The following is a 20,848-nucleotide window of genomic DNA, read 5'->3' on the forward strand; positions in this document are numbered from 1 at the left end:
AAACCTTTTGTCGTTTAAAAGAGGACATCACTGGCGCAAGCTGAAGACGTCCCATGAAGAATTTTCGAGGATTCATCGGCCATATTGGCAGCCTCTCCACCAGTGCTTTGGGTAATTAGGCTCCGACTCTCACTGAGCAAGCCCTTTACAACTCCCGCTGGCGTTCTGTTAAGACGTGTTGCGCATCTGGCTTTTGTAGGTTTTCTCATTTGTGTTACCTGTTTTACATTGATTTAGTATGATTGCAAAGCAAGTTTGTGTGATGAGGACTTTTCTTAGTGTGGATGGTCATCATTTTGGGACTTGATGAGCAGTTTAAACGTCAATCCTTATCTTTTGTGTCCGGCATGCGAGAAACCCCGTGCTTCTCCTTACGCCTAGAGGTTCACATATCCATGACACGATCGGCCCAAGGGAAGCTAGATCAGCTTCACAATGTACCTAACATGACCATGTGCCACCAGCGTGATGTTGGAAGATGGGTGGCACGTCTGCCATCTCACAAATTAAGGGAATGCAAAGCATGTCCGCCATTCCACAGTTCATGGGAGCTAGGGAAGTGTCTGCCTATACATGATTTATGGGATTGCACTGCCTTCCCTCACAGTTCAAGCCATCGTGAATTGCACCCTCGCTCTTTACAGGTTTGCCTTGTTCCAAAAGAGCGCCTGTCTCTGTCAGGAAACTTTAGTTGTTTTTGTGTTTCCTGTTCAGGAATGGACTCCCCCACCGCTGATCCTTGATCTGACAGCCTGTAGATGAGGCTGTCCCTCTGGACTTGGAAATCGTAGTCCTTAAACAGCACTCCCGACAGGTCATACCCATGTTCTTTCCTCCATCTTGGAGGGTGGTACTCCAACCTCAAGAGTTTGGCAGCTATTAACGTTAGTCTAAATGAGCCTATTATTACTCATGATCAGTCAGAAGCCATCAGAAATGCACGCTCTTTTGATTCGTTCATGATGCGTCATTCTAGTACTCGAGCTATGCATAGTGTTCATGTCAGGGAGGAGTATCGATTAGACTCCTTTGATTTAGAAGGCACCTCAGCCTTGGAGGATGTAAAACTATTCCATAGGTCCATGATTTGATATCCCCTTTTCACTTGACACTGCAGGAAGATTTTATGTCGCAGTTTCTTTGTCCTGTTCCACCAAAAGTCCAGAGTGAGGGGAAAGACATCTTGGAATCGTGCCAAAATCGTCAATCCAAAGTGAAGTTAGACGACACTGCGAGTAAGCGCGCTCAAGTATCGTCTCGGACAGTTCCTCCCTTGTTCCCATCAGTCAACCTACTGCACATTTTTCGTCAGATCCAATGGGAATACATCCCTTAGAATCATTGTTTCCAGAACTGGGAGTGGAGTTTTATTTCCTGAGAGTCTTTGGGATTATTCAGTAACTAAATAAACCTGGGTGATGCACCTAGAGCTCCGTTTGCGTGCCTTATGACATCAATTGAGCTTTCTTTTCGGAGCCTCATAGCGCTGGGCACCAGATGGAATTACTGTAGTCTCAATGGTCTGCGAATACTATTCAAAGGATAGAACACCAAGTGTTAGCACCTAGGACTCCTTAAAGCTAAGGTCATTCAAATTAATACCGCCAGCCATCTCGAAACATCAGAAGTTATACTTCACAGAAGAGGTTCATCCTAACCGGTTGCCTCTTTGTCGGGAAGTGACTACCTTAACCTCAGGGATGTCCAGTGAGAAGTTTGCCCAGCAGCTGACGTCTTCTGTGCAGGTTATACTTTAGTCTTAGAAATTTCTTGCTACTGTATGTCAGCCTTGCAAGCATGTTCATGGTTGGATCACTGATTTGGTACAGTTGTTTACCTTACAGATTGGGAGAACCCCTTTTATTCTAAGAAGAGGAAGCATGTCTGTTCTGGGGCTAGGGTCCATGAATTTTTGATCCATCAGTGTTCCTTCCTGTTGGAGCAATTGTATCCTCAAGCGTCTGGATGTAGTGATAAACAAGTTCGTTTGTCAGGTGGCAACTTTGGATGTGTTAGCCTTGTAACACCCTGTTGATGCAATGCCGACCTTGTTCCCTCCTAAAGAAGTTGTAGCAGTAGTTGAGAAGTGGAAGAAAGTGAGCCAAGCTACTTTCTTTCAATGAGCAGCATCCACTAAACAAGCTCCTCGGCCTCCTCCAAGTCCAAGATATGTTATCTCAGGACCTTCGGTCCCCTAAGAAGGCAACTTAGGAACCCTTACGGAATGCTTGACAGAGATTTTACCCTTTAGACATTGCTTGTTAGCCTTGGCGTCATCTTAACGATTGAGTTAGCTTAATGTCCTCTAGTTTTTTATGTCACACTAAGGGGTAGAGGCAGCTGTCGTTCTTTGTACCTGACTCGCGAAAACGCAAAATCCATCGTTAAATTATTATCGATTTGACTCCTCCATTTCATCACTTGTGGAGGCAACTGATAATTCTCATGATCTGTTACTCTGTCCTATAAGGGCTATCCGGTTATACTTGAAGCTTACCCAACATTGTCGTCCTATGGTACAGTGCATTTTTGTAAGCACGCACAGGACGAAAAAGAAAGCAACTAAAAACACCATCTCTTTCTGACTTCGTGAAACCATTCTTGAGGCCAATTAGTACCAAGGGAAATCCTCCTCAGGGATGAATCCCCAATCACATGATGTCAAAGGAGATGCTGGCATTAAGTCTTTTTGGAAAAACCATTCGTTTGCCCGAATTCTGGAAGCTGATGTCTGGAAGAGAAACCTTCATAGCACACTGTCTGAAGGATTGCACCCCTAGGTCTTTGGACACTTTTGAAAAGGACCTGTCCAGAAAGTGGTGTAGCAATCGTAGCTCCTTACAGGACAATTAGCAGTTGTACTTTATTATTAACTATTTTTTATGGATGTCCGGTCTTGTTTCTCTTTTTGTCGTTATCCCTTCTCTTAGGTTAGCCAGTGCAATGCTGAGGATTGTCAGGCACAATAGTGGCGGTAGTTTTTTTTTTCTTTTTCTTTCTAAGTGTTGCCCTCACTCTCCATTCTAAGGAGAAAGTGTTTTTAAATGCAAATCGTATGATAATATACCATCCCTTACATGGTCGTTTGTAGACCCTGACATCATGATAGTGACACTTAATATGAAAGGTCGTGACCTTTTATACCTTATAACTTTGGATCACTGGATGTTGGAGCAAGATGCACCATTACTGTTCTTACCAGACTCTGCATCTTTGTCCCAGGTTGTTGCAAGTCAGGTGACCAATGGGACTTCCTCCCACCCGGTTGCTTGAGGGTACTCTTGGGCACACTATTCTGTCTAATTTCTCATCCTCTTGTTTTGATAGTTTTTATAGTTTATATAGGAAATATTTATTTTAATCTTGTTACTGTTCTTAAAATATTTAATTTTTCCTCGTTTCCTTTCCTCACTGGGCTATTTTCCCAGTTGGGGCCCCGGGCTTATAGCATCCTGCTTTTCCAACTAGGGTTATAGCTTAGCAAGTAATAATAATTATAAGGAAATCTTCACTTTTACATGACAAAGGTTGGTTACACGTAGGAACAAATTAAATTTTAAAAGGTATTTGTAATTTTCCTTGCTATACAAACTTGAGGCAGCGTAGGAATGGGGCATTTTAAATTTTACTCCATCCAGCATCCATCCGACAAAACCCATCTGGAGCTAGCATGGCTCTCCCAGTGCGGATCATAGCCTATCCACCTGACACACCGGTGGAGAGAAGCTGCCATATTGACTGCCAGATCCTCGATAATTCTTCCTCGTATGTCTCTAGCTAGTGCCAGTTACCGCTTTTAAAAGACTGGTTTCTATAGATTCGAAAAATAAGTTATTTAAAAAATTTCTTTTATTGCCGCAGACTTTAGCAAGTGCAGTTTTTTTTTTTTTTTTTTTTTAATTTCAGTAAGATATACATAAAAAGATGCAAGTACTGTAAGGGGAGATAAGTAATTTAAAAGAAGTAGGCAGTGTTGTAGTATTTATGGGTAAAATAATCTTATTTTAATTAATATTAATAATTTATCTTGCTCTTGCAGCAGCAGACAGTGTGGCTGTTAATCCAGGTAAAGGCCCAGATGAAGATAACTTGAAAGCAATTTTGGAACGTTCCGGTTACACATTAGATGTAACGACTGGGCAAAGAAAGTACGGTGGCCCTCCTCCAGACTGGGAAGGGCCACCACCGGGACCAGGTTGCGAGGTAAATTCATTTTAAGGTGTATTAACATCTCGTTTAAGGTAACTATTATTTTTATGCTAGGGAATTTATTTGCATGCACTTTTGAATAAGGGGTTAAGTTGGTTTTGAGAAAGGTGTTAAGGGTAAATATTTTAACTTTACCTACAAGTAATGTATTAGATAATGAAATTGGGCTACTGTGGACTAAAGAATGTCTCATACCTGTAGTTTTTCGCACTGTGGAAAGTAGTACATATAACTGAATATTTTGACATTTATGTGATCATTATTAATTCTTTGTTATTCCACAACTTGGCGAGTTTCAAGACGAAAAATCTTGTTAGGAGTCCCTTACGGTTCATTAGCCCGTGGGGTTGAAATATCAATTGAAAGTTCTTGATGTGGTTTAATAGGCACTCTGTACCCAGTCCATGACAGTTCAGGCATTCGTCGACTAGAAGTAAGAAGGGAAGAGGGACATCTCTTCAGTTCTGGGAGATCAAGTATTCAGTTAATATTTTAAGGTAAGATAAGTTTTATCAGCGGGTTCCTCACGGAAAGAGTTATTTAAATGTTCCCTCTTTCCTCTTTTTTTTCTCTTACGGCCGTAGGTCTTTTGCGGTAAGATTCCAAAGGAACTCTATGAAGACGAATTAATCCCTCTTTTTGAAAAATGTGGCGAGATCTGGGATCTTCGGCTCATGATGGATCCTATGACTGGCCAAAACAGAGGCTATGCCTTCATAACTTTCACGACGCGGTCGGCTGCTAACGAGGCGGTGAAGCAGGTATGTTGCTGTGTGTATTAATTCCCAAGTTGCCCAACAGGTTAATTGTATTCGTAAGTATTCTTTTAATAAAAGCTTATTATGAAAAGGGACGAGATGAATTTACAAACTATTTCCAGGAGTGCGTGCACTGATTTCTCAATGATTTGCTCCGTTTTATGGTGCCATGCTTTTAAAATGTAATTCTATGTAGATTTGTCAGATCTGGAATATAGTGCATATTTGATCATTTGTAGAGTTGTTAGAGGGATTGTCATTGCTTGCATGGGATTTAAGACTTATAATTTCCATTTTCACATTTGAAAGAAGCGTTTATTATACTAGTTAGGCAAACAGGTTGAAAAGCCTGGTTCAATTCCTGTGCAAACTACAGTCCCTATATGTCATATGAATTATTAAGAAATAAAAATAGATTGAATAAGATCACAGTATTTTATTAAGACGTTGTAGAAAGGAGTGCCTATACCTTAAAATATAACAACTTTTTGAGTATATAAACCATTTAAAGAAACATAAACAATCTAGGTAAGGCTTAGTATTTTCTGATGCAAAATGGTGATTTTTTGTATTAGTGTTTAATTTGATTGGAATTGCAGAAAGAAATTTGATAATATTCCGACTCATGTTCTCTCCCACCTTTCAATATTCTTGTTGAACATGAAGGTGAATGGTGAAAGATTTGTAGTACTGAATTTGTCTTGAAATTAGCATGTTACATGTTTCTCTTTCCAAGTTCCAAATCATACAGGTTTGTAAGCAGTTTCTTGGTTAATGCAAGTTGATTAAATGTTATTATCATGTTATTTATATGCATAATTTGATGTTCATTGCAAAGGTCGACTATTTTGCAAATATTACAAGTAAAATATAGGTGTACTGTAGTTTGCAATAGTGTAACAGGAGCCGTAATACTGTTTTTTTATGTGAAATTTTTATTGGATGGGAATGAAGATATTATTTTTGAAGAAAATGATCAAATTCCAAATAGAGATTACAGTATTTTATAATCATATATAAAGAAATAATTTAAGTAGCTGGTATGCTAATTTATAATAGAGATGATTGGTATTTTAATTGTTTTATCTTTATAGAGAATAATGCAGAAGACATTGTCCTTCTTAAGAATCTCATTGTGTTGATAATTTTCAGATTTAAGCTAGGTTTCATAAATTGTATGTTGGTTTATTGAAAGTGTATTATTACATTACGGTTGTGGGATTCTTTTTAAAAAACTGATGTCAATATCCAGTCAAATAATTTAGAACTTGATATAAACCAACATGATGTGCAAAAGTTCTCTTAATTTCATATTGGTTTTAAGAAAATAAGAAAAAAAAAACATGTCGGATTGGATAGAAATATAAGAAATTGGCGAAGTGCATGATGATCATTTGAGATTGATTGACCAATATCTAATATGCATGCTATCATTTTAGTATATTCAAAAAAGTTGTTGATACTTTTAAAATATGTATATAAGTTTACATATATATATATTTATATATATGTATTTGCGTTAATACTACATTTATCCGTAAGAACGAAAAAAAACAAAAACAAATGGTTCCCCAGACTTTGGTAACTGCATGGCAGCCTTTTCCTTAACTTCGAGGTACTGCACAGGTACCATAAAACTTAATAAGAAATGCATAATTGCCTCTTGATATATTGTGATGCCAGTCTATATTTTCACCTGTAGTGAATACTTTGTCAAGGGAAGAAAGTATACGAAACAATTCTATTTTAAAAGGAAAGTTTGAAAGGGAAAATAGTGTACAAAATCATATATTGAAAGGAAAGTTTAAAAGGGAAAATAGTGTACAAAATCATATATTGAAAGGAAGGCTTAAAAGGAAACCAACATAAAAACTATGATGAATAAATTTTATGATAGAAACGATTACAATAGTAAAAGCTGTATATAGCGGATAGATATGGGTTGGTAATTATTTTTCCAGTGTAGGTTAGTTTCATTATGAAAGCTCATGTCTGGGTAGTACATCTTACCTGTGTTTTCTTTGCCAAGTAATATAGCTGTAAATAGGTTTTGTGGGGGTTCGTAGTTTTATCAATATTTTGGCAAACTTCTAATGAAGAAAAACTTGTTTAGCATGGAAAACGAAGTCTGATGATGCGGTAGCAGATGATGATGTGAATGTATGTCATTTAGTTGGATGTAGACAAGAGGTCTTGATTAAAGAAACTATTTACCGTTCGCAGAGGAAGCTGGAGACTGACAACTAGATATTTTTTATATGCAAATTATCAAGGAAGAATAAAACAGGGAAGGTTCCCTACCACTTTGCTCATTAGAGTAAAAATTTAAATACTGTAATTTGCCTTGTATTTTTAGAAATAACTATATGTTTCACCAATAGCTTTGTTAGTTTTAAGTTTTGTGAAGTGAACATTCATTTTGCGAAGGGTTTTAGGCATGTTAAAGAAATAATGAATTTGGTTTCAAGATTTGTAGGTTTTACATTTGTAGGTAGTTCATGGTGAACTTTTTTTTACATTTGTAGGTAGTTCATGATTAACTTCATAACATTTGAGGGGTCTATTTTTTCCGAAAGAAATCATGTTTTGCTTTTTTTTTTTTTTTTTTCCTCCAAGTTTTTTCATTTTCAAAATTTGGTGGAATATAGACTGCCAGTACTGTTCAAAGTTACGTTTCCTTTGTAATATGCTGTCTTATTATGTTCAATAAAGAAAAGAAATACCTGTGCTTACCTGAACTCTTTTATTTTGTAGACATAGAAAACTGCTGATCGAAATTTGATGAGAATTGGCATCGTATACTTTACTGCTCATCTGTTTTTTAATACCCTGGGTCACGATGGACATTGTATGGATAAGAGAATGGTGTGTTGTATATATAAGGATGGTTAACCTTATTGGTCTGGGAATTAATTTTGTACGTTGGTTTTTTTGGAATAAGGTATTGAATGAGAATTTTCTTGTATGACTTTGTGTGAGGATTTCTTGATAAATGTGTAAGGTTGTGAAGTGTTATTCAAGCACAATTTACTGGTATTTTAGATGAATTTGTACATTGGCCTTTGAATGCTATGTTCGAAATATATGTGGTATAAAGTTTGTGAAATATCTACTTTGAACTAGGATCTATAACTTTTTTTTTAAAGTTGAATTACTTTTGAATATGATTATTGAACTCTTACTCAAGGAAAAGAAAGTATTTAGAAAGCTGTAGTATCCTGTTACTACAACTTTGCCTGTTGAAAATCTTTAGGCAATTGTAGTACAGTACTATACTGTACTGTATATGAATTTGTGGGAAATATATAACAAATTGAGGTAGAGGTTTTGTTAGGTTATGGTTCATTTTGAGACTATATAAGTATAAAAAAATCACTGATAAAGCGATAAATCTGCATCTTGGAGCTGAATGCTCAGCAATGTGTTTATACTCACTCGATTAGGGTCATACACCGAGACACCTAGAAAGTCTATATATTTTTCTTATAGCAGTATGTGTTAAACAATTTAATTTAACTGTTTTTTACTTTGTTTTTATCAATCATAGTTTTCAAACTTGTAGGGGACAGAATAAGAGTAGTGGGAGAATCCTTAAATGATTTGGAGACCTACACACGGAAAAAAAGTAATTCTTTGTAGTTTTAAGTAACGTGCAAAACCCCTTGTCTTAGTTTGATTGAAATTCCCATTTTTAGATCAAAGAAGTTTAACCACCTACAAGAGCAAATGCCAGTATCCCTTGATGCAGTCTGTCAATGTCGTGTAGCCACGAAAGAGAACAGTCAAGTCTTATCACAGTTATAGTAATGTAGATGGGGTGAATGGCCTTCCCATTGCATCGGTCACAGAATATACTTACCTATGGGAAAGGTGGTTGCGTGAGGTTGTCGCTTTTTGTGGAAAGCCTGAACCTCTTATAGACTGAATCTCAATAAGTAGGCATGCTTGAGAATTTTTCAAGTCTGGAATCTTGCAGAACTATAGTTTATTTTTGTTGCCAATCCTGCTTCTTGTAGATTGCCCCAACTTTGGCTGGGGATCCAGTAAGGTTCTGAAACTACTGAATCGAGGACAACAGTCTCCTGATCTTTTCATTCGTTGGTCGAATCAAAATTTACCTGCTGTATTCTATCTCCGAAAGAGACTAGGTCTTCCTATTCTTGGATGAAATAGAGTACTAGGTGTTGACCCAGCTGTCATATAAAGAATAGGTCTTATGTAACTCTGCACCTATTGCTGCTTCTTCACCACAAATAATTCAGAAATTTTCAAACTCGTACACTTCTGCTGTCAATAGTGCAGAAGTCTGGGCGAAGATTCCCAGAGGAGTTGCATGACCAAAACACTATGCACAAGTTTAACCATTGCCATACAAAGCAAAGTTTATTTCTTGAAGGCAGAATGTGAAAATAAGCATCTTTCGATGTCCAAGGATGCCAAGAAATTTCCCTTCACGTGTTCTATGACTGATCATTTTCTTTCTGAAGGTTATTAGTTTAGAAAAAAATGGTTGGTTATTGGTTGCCACCCTTCTATTGTCTTGGGCATAAGAAACAGGTGATTATCATACACTACTTCAATTAAATTTTACTGCGACATCATCCTTTCTCCCCACCTGTCAAATTTCATGATGTACATCCAAAAGTCAACCTGATCTAATAAGAATAAGGTATGGAGTCTTTAAAGGAACACCATCATTGATCACGGATCTACTGTAAGACTTCATAATTCCGGGAAAAATTCTTATACTGGTTAAAAAAAGTAATTAATCTCTGCTAAATTTTACATATTGCTCATAAAAAACTACCAGATAATATAGATGAAACAATCCTGTTACCTGATCTTTTACTCTATTGGAAGTGGAGAACTGTTTGGAATAAGAAAGAGACCATGTTGATGAGATAAAAATGCATTCCATGGATACTTTTGACATCAGCTTTTGTGAAATCTGCATAAAAATGTTTGCTGAACATTCAAGGGCCACTTAGTTTTGAAGTCAAGCGGTGGAAGAGGTTCTTAGTATTATCGTTATTACTAGCCAAGCTACAACCTTAGTTGGAAAAACAGGATACTACAAGCCCAAGGGCTCCAACAGAAAAAGCAGTCCAGTGCGGAAAGGACTATACACAAGAAATGATAGAAAAATATAAATAAAGTTTTTTGAGATCTTTAAATTTCTTTTAGAATAGTCTGTCAATTTCTGTTTAATCTATGAAATGAGACTTTGTCAGTCTGCTCAACAAAAGTATCTGCAACAAGTTTGTACTGCTAAAGTTCCACTGATTCTACTGCCATGTTAGAAAGTTCATTCTGCAATCTGCTCACGGGTGGAATAGAACTTATACAATAGTGTGTTATATTTAATCCTATGGCTGGAAGGCACGACTCTTCATACAGGAGTAGAGAGTTTGATGTGTGCACAAGTTTTTGTCCACCAAGTTAAGAGGAGAGTCTGCAGCTGAAAATCAATCGAGAACAATACTCTAAACATGTGAGAATGAAAACAGTTCCTCAGTATGGATTGATCATCAAAAATCTTAAGAAACACTGGTCGCCATTTTTTGTACAGTTGAAGAAGAGACCTGATAGGTTTCTCAAAAGAAAATTTTGCTTCTATATTGTAACATTCACCAGCAGTTAAAAGTATCAATATTCTTAGAATTGGCATTATCCTTCAGTGGCCTGGCTCTATCAGCTGTGAAATATCATACCTTTTACCCCTCCTGCCTGTTGGTCAAAGCCAAGAACTCGAGAAAATATGCTCTAAGTGCCTAATGGGGAATTCAGAATACTTAAAGGAAGCTGTATCCTGCATTGTGGTTTCCTTTGTGGCTTATGAAAGTGAACTATCCATTGTGGCAAAGCCCTGAATATGATAGAAATTTAGTCTTGTACTTGTTCTAATGTTTGGTTGTCTCCCTTCTCCATCATAAAGTCTACATCTTGCAGTGCCTGGCTCCGACTTAAATTCTAATATCAATGCAGTCCAACATTCTCAATGATACTGTATTGAAAACAGCAGCAGCTATTAGCAGTTAAAAAGCATAATCTGTTGGCTGGTCCAACAGAGAAAATAGCCCAGTGAGGAAAGGAAATAAGGAAAAATTCAATATTTCTAGAACAGTAACATTAAAATTAATATTTCCTATATAAACTATAAAAACAAAACAAGAGGAAGAGAAATAAGTTAGAACAGTGAGCCCAAGTGTATCCTCAAGCAAGAAAACTCTGATGATGAATTTAATGAATATGGAAAGGGTTACTGAGAAACAGGAATTAATTAATTGGAAAATTAAGAGATGTGTTTATAAAACTGGACAAAAATAGTTTTCCAAAGAGAATTTAATTAGAATGTAAATATAACTACTAAATTAATGAATTTAAATAGCAGAGGTTCCTAGATAACCACTATACATGAGAAAAAAGAACTAGGATTTAACATGATAGGATGAATTAAAAGTAGAAAATGACTCATGACTAAGTACTACTGTTAGAAAGACATCTTAGAAAATCAGGTGATCTTGTAATGTACATCCACGGAAAGTGGAATTTCTCTAGTGTGTGAATATGTAACAAAGCTAAGGAGCCTTGAACGGGAAAATGTTCTGGCTAGCACTAATAGGTTAACGTCTTTTGAACTAGGAGAACCAAAGAAAATGTATTGTAGACTTTTTCAAATATTGTAAAAAAGAAAATGGAATATGCCAAGCACTATCTATTTTAGTTGACTGAAAATTACTGAGTAATTGGGAAGGAAGGAAAGCGATTTGTAGCTTTTAGCTAGAATTCATGCGGAAATCTTAACAAGGGGGCAACTGGGTCCGAAGGAGAACCTATAACTACTTTGCATTTCAATTCCTTTTGTGATCACAAAAACTGATCGTAGAAAGTTGCAAATGACTGAATAATGAAACTGATGAAATTACCGAGAAATCTTGGGAAATTTCTGGAGCTAAGAACGGCAAATGGTGAAAAAGGTTGTTTCTTTCCCGAAGTTCTGGTCAATGTCCTGTTGTTGCAAACATACAATGTCAGGTAGACAAGAGTCTGATGAATCTATATCAATTTAAGTCTGCAAAATTGATTGATAATATATAGAATTGTTTTTTTGTACGAAGATGAGTAGCCTTTGATTTCTAGTACCCTGGAGTTTTAGTGTTAATTGAAAAACATCGTAAAGAGATTTAGTATTTATAGTTAATTCTCCGCACATCCAGTCCATATATAATGCGGCTCAATGATTTAATTTCTTTGAACGCATTATGAAGAGAAGGAGTGTCTTTGCAAGGTGGGTCAATTGAAACTAGAATGATTAACAGCTTTATTTATGATTTCTAAATGACCTGCAGTCTCAAGAAAAATATTTGAAATGAGGCCTTGATTTAAATTTCACAAATGTCTCGGGGCAATTCTTAGTGCTATCAGTATGTACTAATGTGTTACTGCAAATAATGTTCAAGTAATTAACTAAGTCCATAAGACATCAGTGCATCTGTAAGCACAGTATCCGTACCTATAAGCGCAATACCTGTGAGCATTGCTGAAGGGTCTGCATTGTCTCTTCCACCCACTTTTTAGCCATCCTATAGACCTCTGGGACTGCTTTAGTCTTCAAACTTTGCTGCCCAAAATCTTTATAACTAGTTTCTTAGAGTGACTAGGATAATCGTCTACTATAGTAAATTTTTTTTAGCGAGGCAGATTTGCACCGACTCGCAGCGGTGCCCTTTTAGCTGGGAAAAGTTTCCTGGTCGCTGATTGGTTGGACAAAATAATTCTAACCAATCAGATAGCAGGAAACTTTTCCGAGCTAAAAAGGCACCGCTTGGGAGTCAAGTGCAAATGCGCCTCATTAAAAGAAATTGACTATAGCATGCATCAGCCAACCCATCAGAATTGTTCACCTCATGAATTGCCATTCAATTTCTAAAAATGGGATAAATTTAAAAGTTTCATATTAACGAGCATTTCCGTTAGATTACAAAGAAAGTAAACCAAATGCTCCAGATTATCTTCTGGAAGGTTTATGGAATCTTAGAGAAACTGCAGGACAGACGACTCGATCTCTATGGATCCGCAGTTCATTTTTCGTAACGAGCAGTTGTTGAAGTACAGTACTGTACTGGATATTTAAAAAAAAATCTGTATTTACTTCAACAGATGAAAAAAAATGGCTGACCATAAATACCCAAAATATTCCATCATTCATTTGGAAATTTCTTTAATTGAAATACTTAATCCCCTTTCTGCTTTCCCCTATAAAGTACATGGCTTGTTATTGTATCACCTTATATTTTTTAGTTTGGTGGCAACAGTTTCCTTGCCATGCAGAATAATATCATCATGGAAATGACCGAATAGGAGAGGGACAACGGTTCAGCACTGGACCTGACCATCTTTGTGTACTGTAACTGAAATAAAAAAAGAACTAGGGAAAACAATGTATTTGCTATCAATATCAGGGACATGTTTTTATGTTGACCAGGCTGACATAAGTCTTTATTGTTTATATATGACATATCTGTTTTTGACGTTAATAGTTTATATAGGACGTATCTGTTTTGACGCTGTTACTGTTTTTAGAATGATATATTGTTAATTTATTCTCATCATTTATTTATTTCCTTATTTCCTTACCTCACTGGGCTATTTTTCCCTGTTGGGGCCCTTGGGCTTGTAGCATCTTGCTTTTCCAACTAGGGTTGTAGCTTGGCTGGTAATAATAATAATAATAATAATAATAATAATATGAAGCTCAAACATGCTATCACCTGAACAACATTAAAGCCTAAAGTTGAAAATTATCTCCAGAAATCCCCGGTAGAAAATAATGATCAATCTACTATTGAGCTTCCTACCAGTAGGGAATCCATTGCAGCTAATCAGCTTGGTTTTATAAAAGATAGATCTGCAGTGAGGCTGATATTCAACTAACTGTTTATTGTCAGATTTCTAGATGGAACAGCAAAGTGAACACTTACACTACAAAGGCTTTTTCTTTTAACGATGATCAATTATCCTGTTATTCTGAAAAGCTCATTTATATATTTACTGGTACTTGGCTTGTCAGCCTATCAGACTCCAAAAAACTTTGGGTAAAAAAATTATCTATTATAATTTCTTCCCAGTGGCATTGAATAAGGTAAAATTTAAACTTGACTTAAGTAAAAGAAATCATGACTAACGACTTACCATAAAGACATCTAGGCTTAGAACGTTTTAAAAGAGATAAGAATATCACGCACATGCTTTGGTTCATATTAATGAGACTAGCTATGAGGGTCTGTAATAGGCCCCCCCAGTCTTCTTTGTCTGTATCTTTTCCCACATAATGTGGAGTCGATGTTTCTGTCCAGCGTTCTCCATCTACCTCTGTCCCACACTTCATCATATATATACCCTAGCATTAATTTTGATCTCACAATTTCCACTGGTCATATTGGTTTGGCTAATTTTTCATAGCCGGATGCCTTTCCTGCCGCCAACCCTTCCTATCTACCCGGGCTTGGGACCGGCACCAAGTTGAGGCTGGCTTGCCCCCCTCAGTGGCTGGGTTGTAATAGGCCCCCCCAGTGCATGGGCTAATTTTCAGTGGACAGTGGCTGTCATCGTTTCGTGGCGAGAAATGAAACGGATGTGTTTCTATGGATGCCAGCACATAGCCAATTTTTACTCTTGTATGGGTATACTGTACATAGAAATATTTTTTAATTTCTTGCCACGAAACAGTGACAGCCTCTGTCCTCTGAAAACTGACCCATTTCAACATCCTATTACATGTCCACTTTTTAATAAATAAATCCAATCCAGTCTCGTAATTCAGTAATCTTGACTACTATAGAAATTCTTTTGGGTCCTATTATTCTGTTAATCAAGACTGCGTGATAAGTTCTTCGTAATCAATAGCTTGATGGAATTGAAAGAAAAAAGTAAAAAAAAAAAAAATTAAATACATATTTCTGGGTCACTGCTGGAAAGTATAACTGGGCAATGCTATCAATCATAACATTCAGCTTTCCCGCTGTTATCTCTACATTGAGCGGTTGGTTGCCTGATGCATTCTCTGAAAGGCATCCTCTTCCATCAAACCTCTTCTCTCAAATCATCTTTCACCTTATCTCGCCATCGCCATCTGATTCTCTGCCCCTCTCTCGATCTTCCGTGCTGGATAGGTTCCTCTGCCAAAGTAGAAACTATGCCTGATGGTATCAATCTTAATATTAGCAAGCTACAAGTATTAGCCAAAGGGGAATGTTTTTTCAGGTTTGACAATATTTTATGAAGACTAAAATGACAGAACTTGGTGAGGTATGATATTTTTGTATTTGAACTATGACAAACTGAAGAAAATCTTCTTGGGGTCTAATGAATACCCATTCTGTGTAATAAATTTGGGACTACTAAATTTGCAGCGAGTTGCTGTTCAGTTTCTAGTCATGTCACTAAAGCTAAATGTTGTAGATTCAATTCCTTATACAGTAATGAAAAACGTATTAATTTGAGGGTACAGTATAAGTAAACACAACTTCGTATGCTCCTGTATACAGTACAGTACTTTATACACTATTAGTGATCTTATAATACCTGAAAAAATTGCCGAAGTGGGAATTTGACATTGCCTCGCATGCTCCATTGCCATGAAATAATGCCCAATTAAAGTTTTTCAAAAGTAAGAGATTCAAATATGTCATTAAGTGAAAAAATCACTAAACATCTTCAAAAACCAATATAGGAGTCAGAATTAACCTTAACCCTTTTACCCCCAAAGGACGTACTGGTACGTTTCACAAAACCCATCCCTTTACCCCCACGGACGTACCTGTACGTCCTTGCAAAAAATGCTATAAATTTTTTTTTTTTTCATATTTTTGATAATTTTTTGAAAAAATTCAGGCATTTTCCAAGAGAATGAGACCAACCTGACCTCTCTATGACAAAAATTAAGGCTGTTAGAGCAATTTAAAAAAAATATACTGCAAAATGTGCTGGGAAAAAAATAACCACTTGGGGGTTAAGGGTTAATCCATGTAAAATTGTAACAAGATAAGGTCAGACTACCAGAAATGAGAAAAGAAAATATTCATGAGTTATGTTACTTTACAAAATTTTACTGTACTGTACGTCCTTTTCCCCTTGAAGTAACTCCAATACAAGAGAAATAGTAATTATGTTCATAACAAATATGAACAACACTAGAGCAATGCAGCTGTTAGAGAATAGGTAGTGCTTTTACATATATTTGTAACCTGCTCAATAAGTAATTACTTGATTGCTTAATATACTGTACTATGCAATATAAAATGGATTTTGACGAAGGAAAAATCTATTTCTGGGCGAGGAACCTGTGTCGCTCCGTGAAGTGCTCCTTAAAGCACCATTTCAAAGGTATAAATACTGCTAAATATACCAGAGAAAAAAGTTGCATGGAATGCTAGGAATATATCCATCTCGCTCATCCCTAAAGGGTGTCGGTATTAAAACTGGGGCGAGTGATACCACTACCAGAGATCCCTTTCCAATTAGACTTCTCCCTCCTCAAAATCCCCCGTTACTACGAGGTTAAACCAGTGAAAATATAATGAGAGATTGGCAACTAAAAAAGATTTCCTTAAATTTACACCTTGGGTGCAATTAATGACAAAGTACTACAGTAGGTGCTTTAATTACTAAAGGAATTTAGTGTGTGTGACTTGTTTTAACTAATTTTGATGTTAGCCGTAATACGCCTAAATACAGTACGACACTATACATAAGCACTGAAATCTCTCGCCTATTCTATGTAATATAGCCCTAATTTGTGACATACAAACACTATAACATGAAAATATAACCATGACTAAAATAGAAAATAATTCATTACATGAATATAGAATGATAAAATTAAACTTTAAAAGATTTACTGTACACAATTCCAGTGTGGGAGCTGCATTGTATCCAGGAAAGATATAACCCAAGGCTTATGAAATTTTTACAGTTACAGAAGAAACAGATTCAAGGGTAGTAGGTTAGCAATTGTAAAGATTGAATGATCCAGGTCAAATAGAAGGGAAAAAATGCGCATGAAATATAAGACTAACCTAGTAGCAAAACACTGGAGACGTTGAACACCTTTAGAAAGTACACAAAGGAAATTAGCTAACTATACAGAACCATAAGTATCCAAATTTATAATGATAATTTAGAAGCTTTAAAGGTCCTTTGGAATTGCAGTGAATTATTCCATCAAAAGCTGTTGAACTTATCTTTAGAAATTATTAAGTAGCTCGCACTATAAGTTAAAACTTACTTCTTACAGAATTTTATTCAGCTTGAGCAGAAATTTACTTGAAGCATTTGTGTGGTTGCATTTGACAAACAATCTCATAAATGATATACGTGTCATACGAACAGCTGCTAAGGACATGGATAACCAATTCATCAGAATGATTACTCCTCGTTGGGAGTTGATGCAATAGCTGTTATGGGGCTTTGCCGTGTCCCTTCGGTCCGAAGTTGCACCTACTTTACCTCGGAATTTGCTAGTTACATCATGCTGTCCAACTCTTCTAACCTTTACCATAGTGTAACAGGTTTTAATCTATATATACTTTGGTGCTGATTGACCTCACAAGTCCCCAGCACAGGGCTCTTTAGCCCTAATTCGTAAATCTGATCGAAATTCAATCATTGATGATTTATTATTATTATTATTATTATTATTATTATTATTATTATTATTACTAATTGCTAAGCTACAACCGTAGTTGGAAATGCAGAATGCTATAAGCCCGAGGGCTCTAACAGGGAACATATCCCTGTAAGGAAAGGAAATAAGGAAACAACAAGAAAAGTAATTTACAATTAATATAAGATATTTTAAGAACAGTAACATTAAAATAAATATTTCATATATAAACTATGAAAACTTTAAAAAAACTAGGAGGAGAAGTAAGATAGAATAGTGTGCGCGAGTGTACCCTCAAGCAAGGGAACTCTACCCCAAGACAGTGAAAGACCATCTTACAAAGGCTTTGAAACTATCCAAGACCATTTGGAATGTCCTTCTCCTAGAAGAGCTGCCTACCATATCTAAAGAGTCTCTTCTACCCTTACCAAGAGGAAAGTGGACAATTGCAGTGCAGTTGTTAACCCCTTGAATGAGGAAGAATTGCCTATTTATCTTCCAAATAGTTTTACTTGAAGATCTTGCAGCATCTTTTACGTTCCCTTAGCTTCACTCGTCTTTTAGTCTTCTACCTTATCTCCATTCCCGCTTCCTTTCTTTCAACTTGCTGTCGAACCTTTTGTAATTTTTACCTTGTAGAACTGTGAGAATTTTCCTTAGCTGCAAATGGGTACTGATTGGAATCCCAGGCCCACAGTGCTAATTCATAAATCCAATCCCTCGCAGAGATTATATATGGATGGAGGGGAGAAACCACGTGATATCCAGCTCAGTAAGAAAAGTTCTTTTTTATTAATTTCGATAATCAGTGTATAATTTGCAAACTCAACTTGCTTTAGGCCGCAGTGATGTGAAGAACAACTCTGTATGGTAATTCTGAGGTAATAGTTGTAACGTAGAATTTATAACCGAGACAAAATAATTCATTCATCATTTACTGATGGGTAAACCGTGCGCTGTTCTTTTAACAGTGGCTACAAATTGTATAGGTTAGATGTGTCTGATGTGTGTATTTTTTACAAACTCTGCCTTGATAAACTAAGAAATGTAAGGGTGACTTAATTATAAAGAACTTGATATGCTCCAGACTAAATCTTGAAGCTAATCATCCCTATTTAAAATGGTTTATGGCAGTTTCATTAACTTTAACTTTTCCAAGTGTTACCTGTGAGACTGGGGATTTTTGTGGCCCCATTATACCAATCTAGAATATAGAAAATTGTATTTCTTGGGATTAGATAAAAGGTAGAAATTCCCAATAATGATTAAGTTGGGTTTGCTTATTGATTGATTGATTTACAGTTTTTTGGCATCCTGACATCTAAGGTCATCGATGCCAATTGGGTTTGCTGAAGTTTACTTAATAGATGACGGAAAGTTTTGCAGATTTCATTTGTTATGTAGAATTTAGGAACAGGGTATGGTACATACAGAAGAAAATTAAAAAAGAAATCTGTTAGACATGGCTGTTTTAATCTGGTCAGTTGTTTGGATGCATCATGTCATAGCAATTTGTAACTGGTGTAGTTTCACTTGGCAAGGAAAAAGGGCTGAAATTCAATTAGTCTTAAAAGTTGTCGGTAACAGTGTTTTGTTGTTGGTACATATCCTTTTGTAGTACAATATCTTAAATGATTTGATATACACATCCTTGTTTGTGTGTATAGCGTATATATTGCAAGCCAGATTTGATGGAGTTGTGTGCTATGGACTGGTAATTTTAGATATTTTGTTATAATGCTGTCATGGTTAAATTTCTATCTGATCTCGGCATTGAGAAAGGAAAAATCAGTTTCCTATTACAGTCTGGTTTGCTGTTGCTAACTAGTAGCTACAAGTTTTAAGGGAAACTTTTTCTAAACTGTACTCGTGCGCTAGTAGATAATAGTTTTAAGGGAAATTTTTTCTAAACTGTACTCATACGCTAATAGATACAAGTTCTAAGGGAAACTTTTTCTAAATTGTACTCATGCACTAGTAGATACAAGTTCTAAGGGAAACTTTTTCTAAATTGTCTACTCATACGCTAGTAGATGCAAGTTCTATGGGAAACTTTTTCTAAATTGTCTACTCATACGCTAGTAGATGCAAGTTCTATGGGAAACTTTTTCTAAACTACTCATACGCTACTGAATACAAGTTCAAAGGGAAACTTTTTCCAGACGTTCTACTCATATGCTAGTAGATGCAAGTTCTAAGGGAAACTTTTTCTATACGTTCAACTCATATGCTAGTAGATGCAAGTTCTAAGGGAAACTTTTTCTATACGTTCAACTCATATGCTAGTAGATGCAAGTTCTAAGGGAAACTTTTTCTATACGTTCAACTCATATGCTAGTAGATGCAAGTTCTAAGGGAAACTTTTTCTATACGTTCAACTCATATGCTAGTAGATGCAAGTTCTAAGGGAAACTTTTTCTATACGTTCAACTCATATGCTAGTAGATGCAAGTTCTAAGGGAAACTTTTTCTATACGTTCAACTCATATGCTAGTAGATGCAAGTTCTAAGGGAAACTTTTTCTATACGTTCAACTCATATGCTAGTAGATGCAAGTTCTAAGGGAAACTTTTTCTATACGTTCAACTCATATGCTAGTAGATGCAAGTTCTAAGGGAAACTTTTTCTATACGTTCAACTCATATGCTAGTAGATGCAAGTTCTAAGGGAAACTTTTTCTATACGTTCTACTCATACGCTGGTAGATACAAGTTCTAAGGGAAACTTTTTCTAAATGTTTTAGTCATACGCTAGTAGATGCAAGTTCTAAGGGAAATTTTTTCTATACGTTCTACTCATACGTTAGTAGATACAAGTGCTAAGGGGAACTTTTTCCAGACGTTCTACTCATACGCTAGTAGATAAAAGTTCCAAGGGAAATTTTTTCTAAACCTACTCAAATATAAGTAGATGCAAGTTCTAAGGGAAACTTTTTCTAAACTGTCTATTCATATGCTAGTAGATAAAAGTTCTTAGGGAAACTTTTTCTAAACGTTCTACTCATACGCAGCTTGGTTAATTTTGAGTTACTGTATCTTTTCATCACTCCTTGGGACAGTACCTTTAGGCCAATAAAATGGTAAATGCCTGGCAACATTTATCACAGAATTTTTACTGCTTTTTTCACGGAAAATTAACTGTATACTGTACAACAATAGGTGTCGAACAAACTTGTCAAATATTTGCAATTCTATAGTTTTAAAGCTATTGTTGCTGT

At 36.1% G+C, this 20,848-nt stretch overlaps 1 protein-coding gene across 14 annotated transcripts in view; it reads left to right on the plus strand.

Annotated features, from left to right (window-relative positions):
• The window catches only part of Syp (Syncrip), a 205,956-nt gene that overhangs the window by 13,009 nt on the left and 172,099 nt on the right, over positions 1-20,848 (plus strand). For all 14 annotated transcript variants that reach the window (XM_068372908.1, XM_068372918.1, XM_068372919.1 and 11 more), the window contains exons 4-5: positions 4,040-4,203; positions 4,794-4,970. In XM_068372908.1, the coding sequence (XP_068229009.1) occupies positions 4,040-4,203; positions 4,794-4,970 (341 nt within the window). The remainder of the gene's footprint in view (positions 1-4,039; positions 4,204-4,793; positions 4,971-20,848) is intronic.

This window comes from Palaemon carinicauda, chromosome 4 (assembly GCF_036898095.1).
Source record: "Palaemon carinicauda isolate YSFRI2023 chromosome 4, ASM3689809v2, whole genome shotgun sequence".
Taxonomy (NCBI): domain Eukaryota; kingdom Metazoa; phylum Arthropoda; class Malacostraca; order Decapoda; family Palaemonidae; genus Palaemon; species Palaemon carinicauda.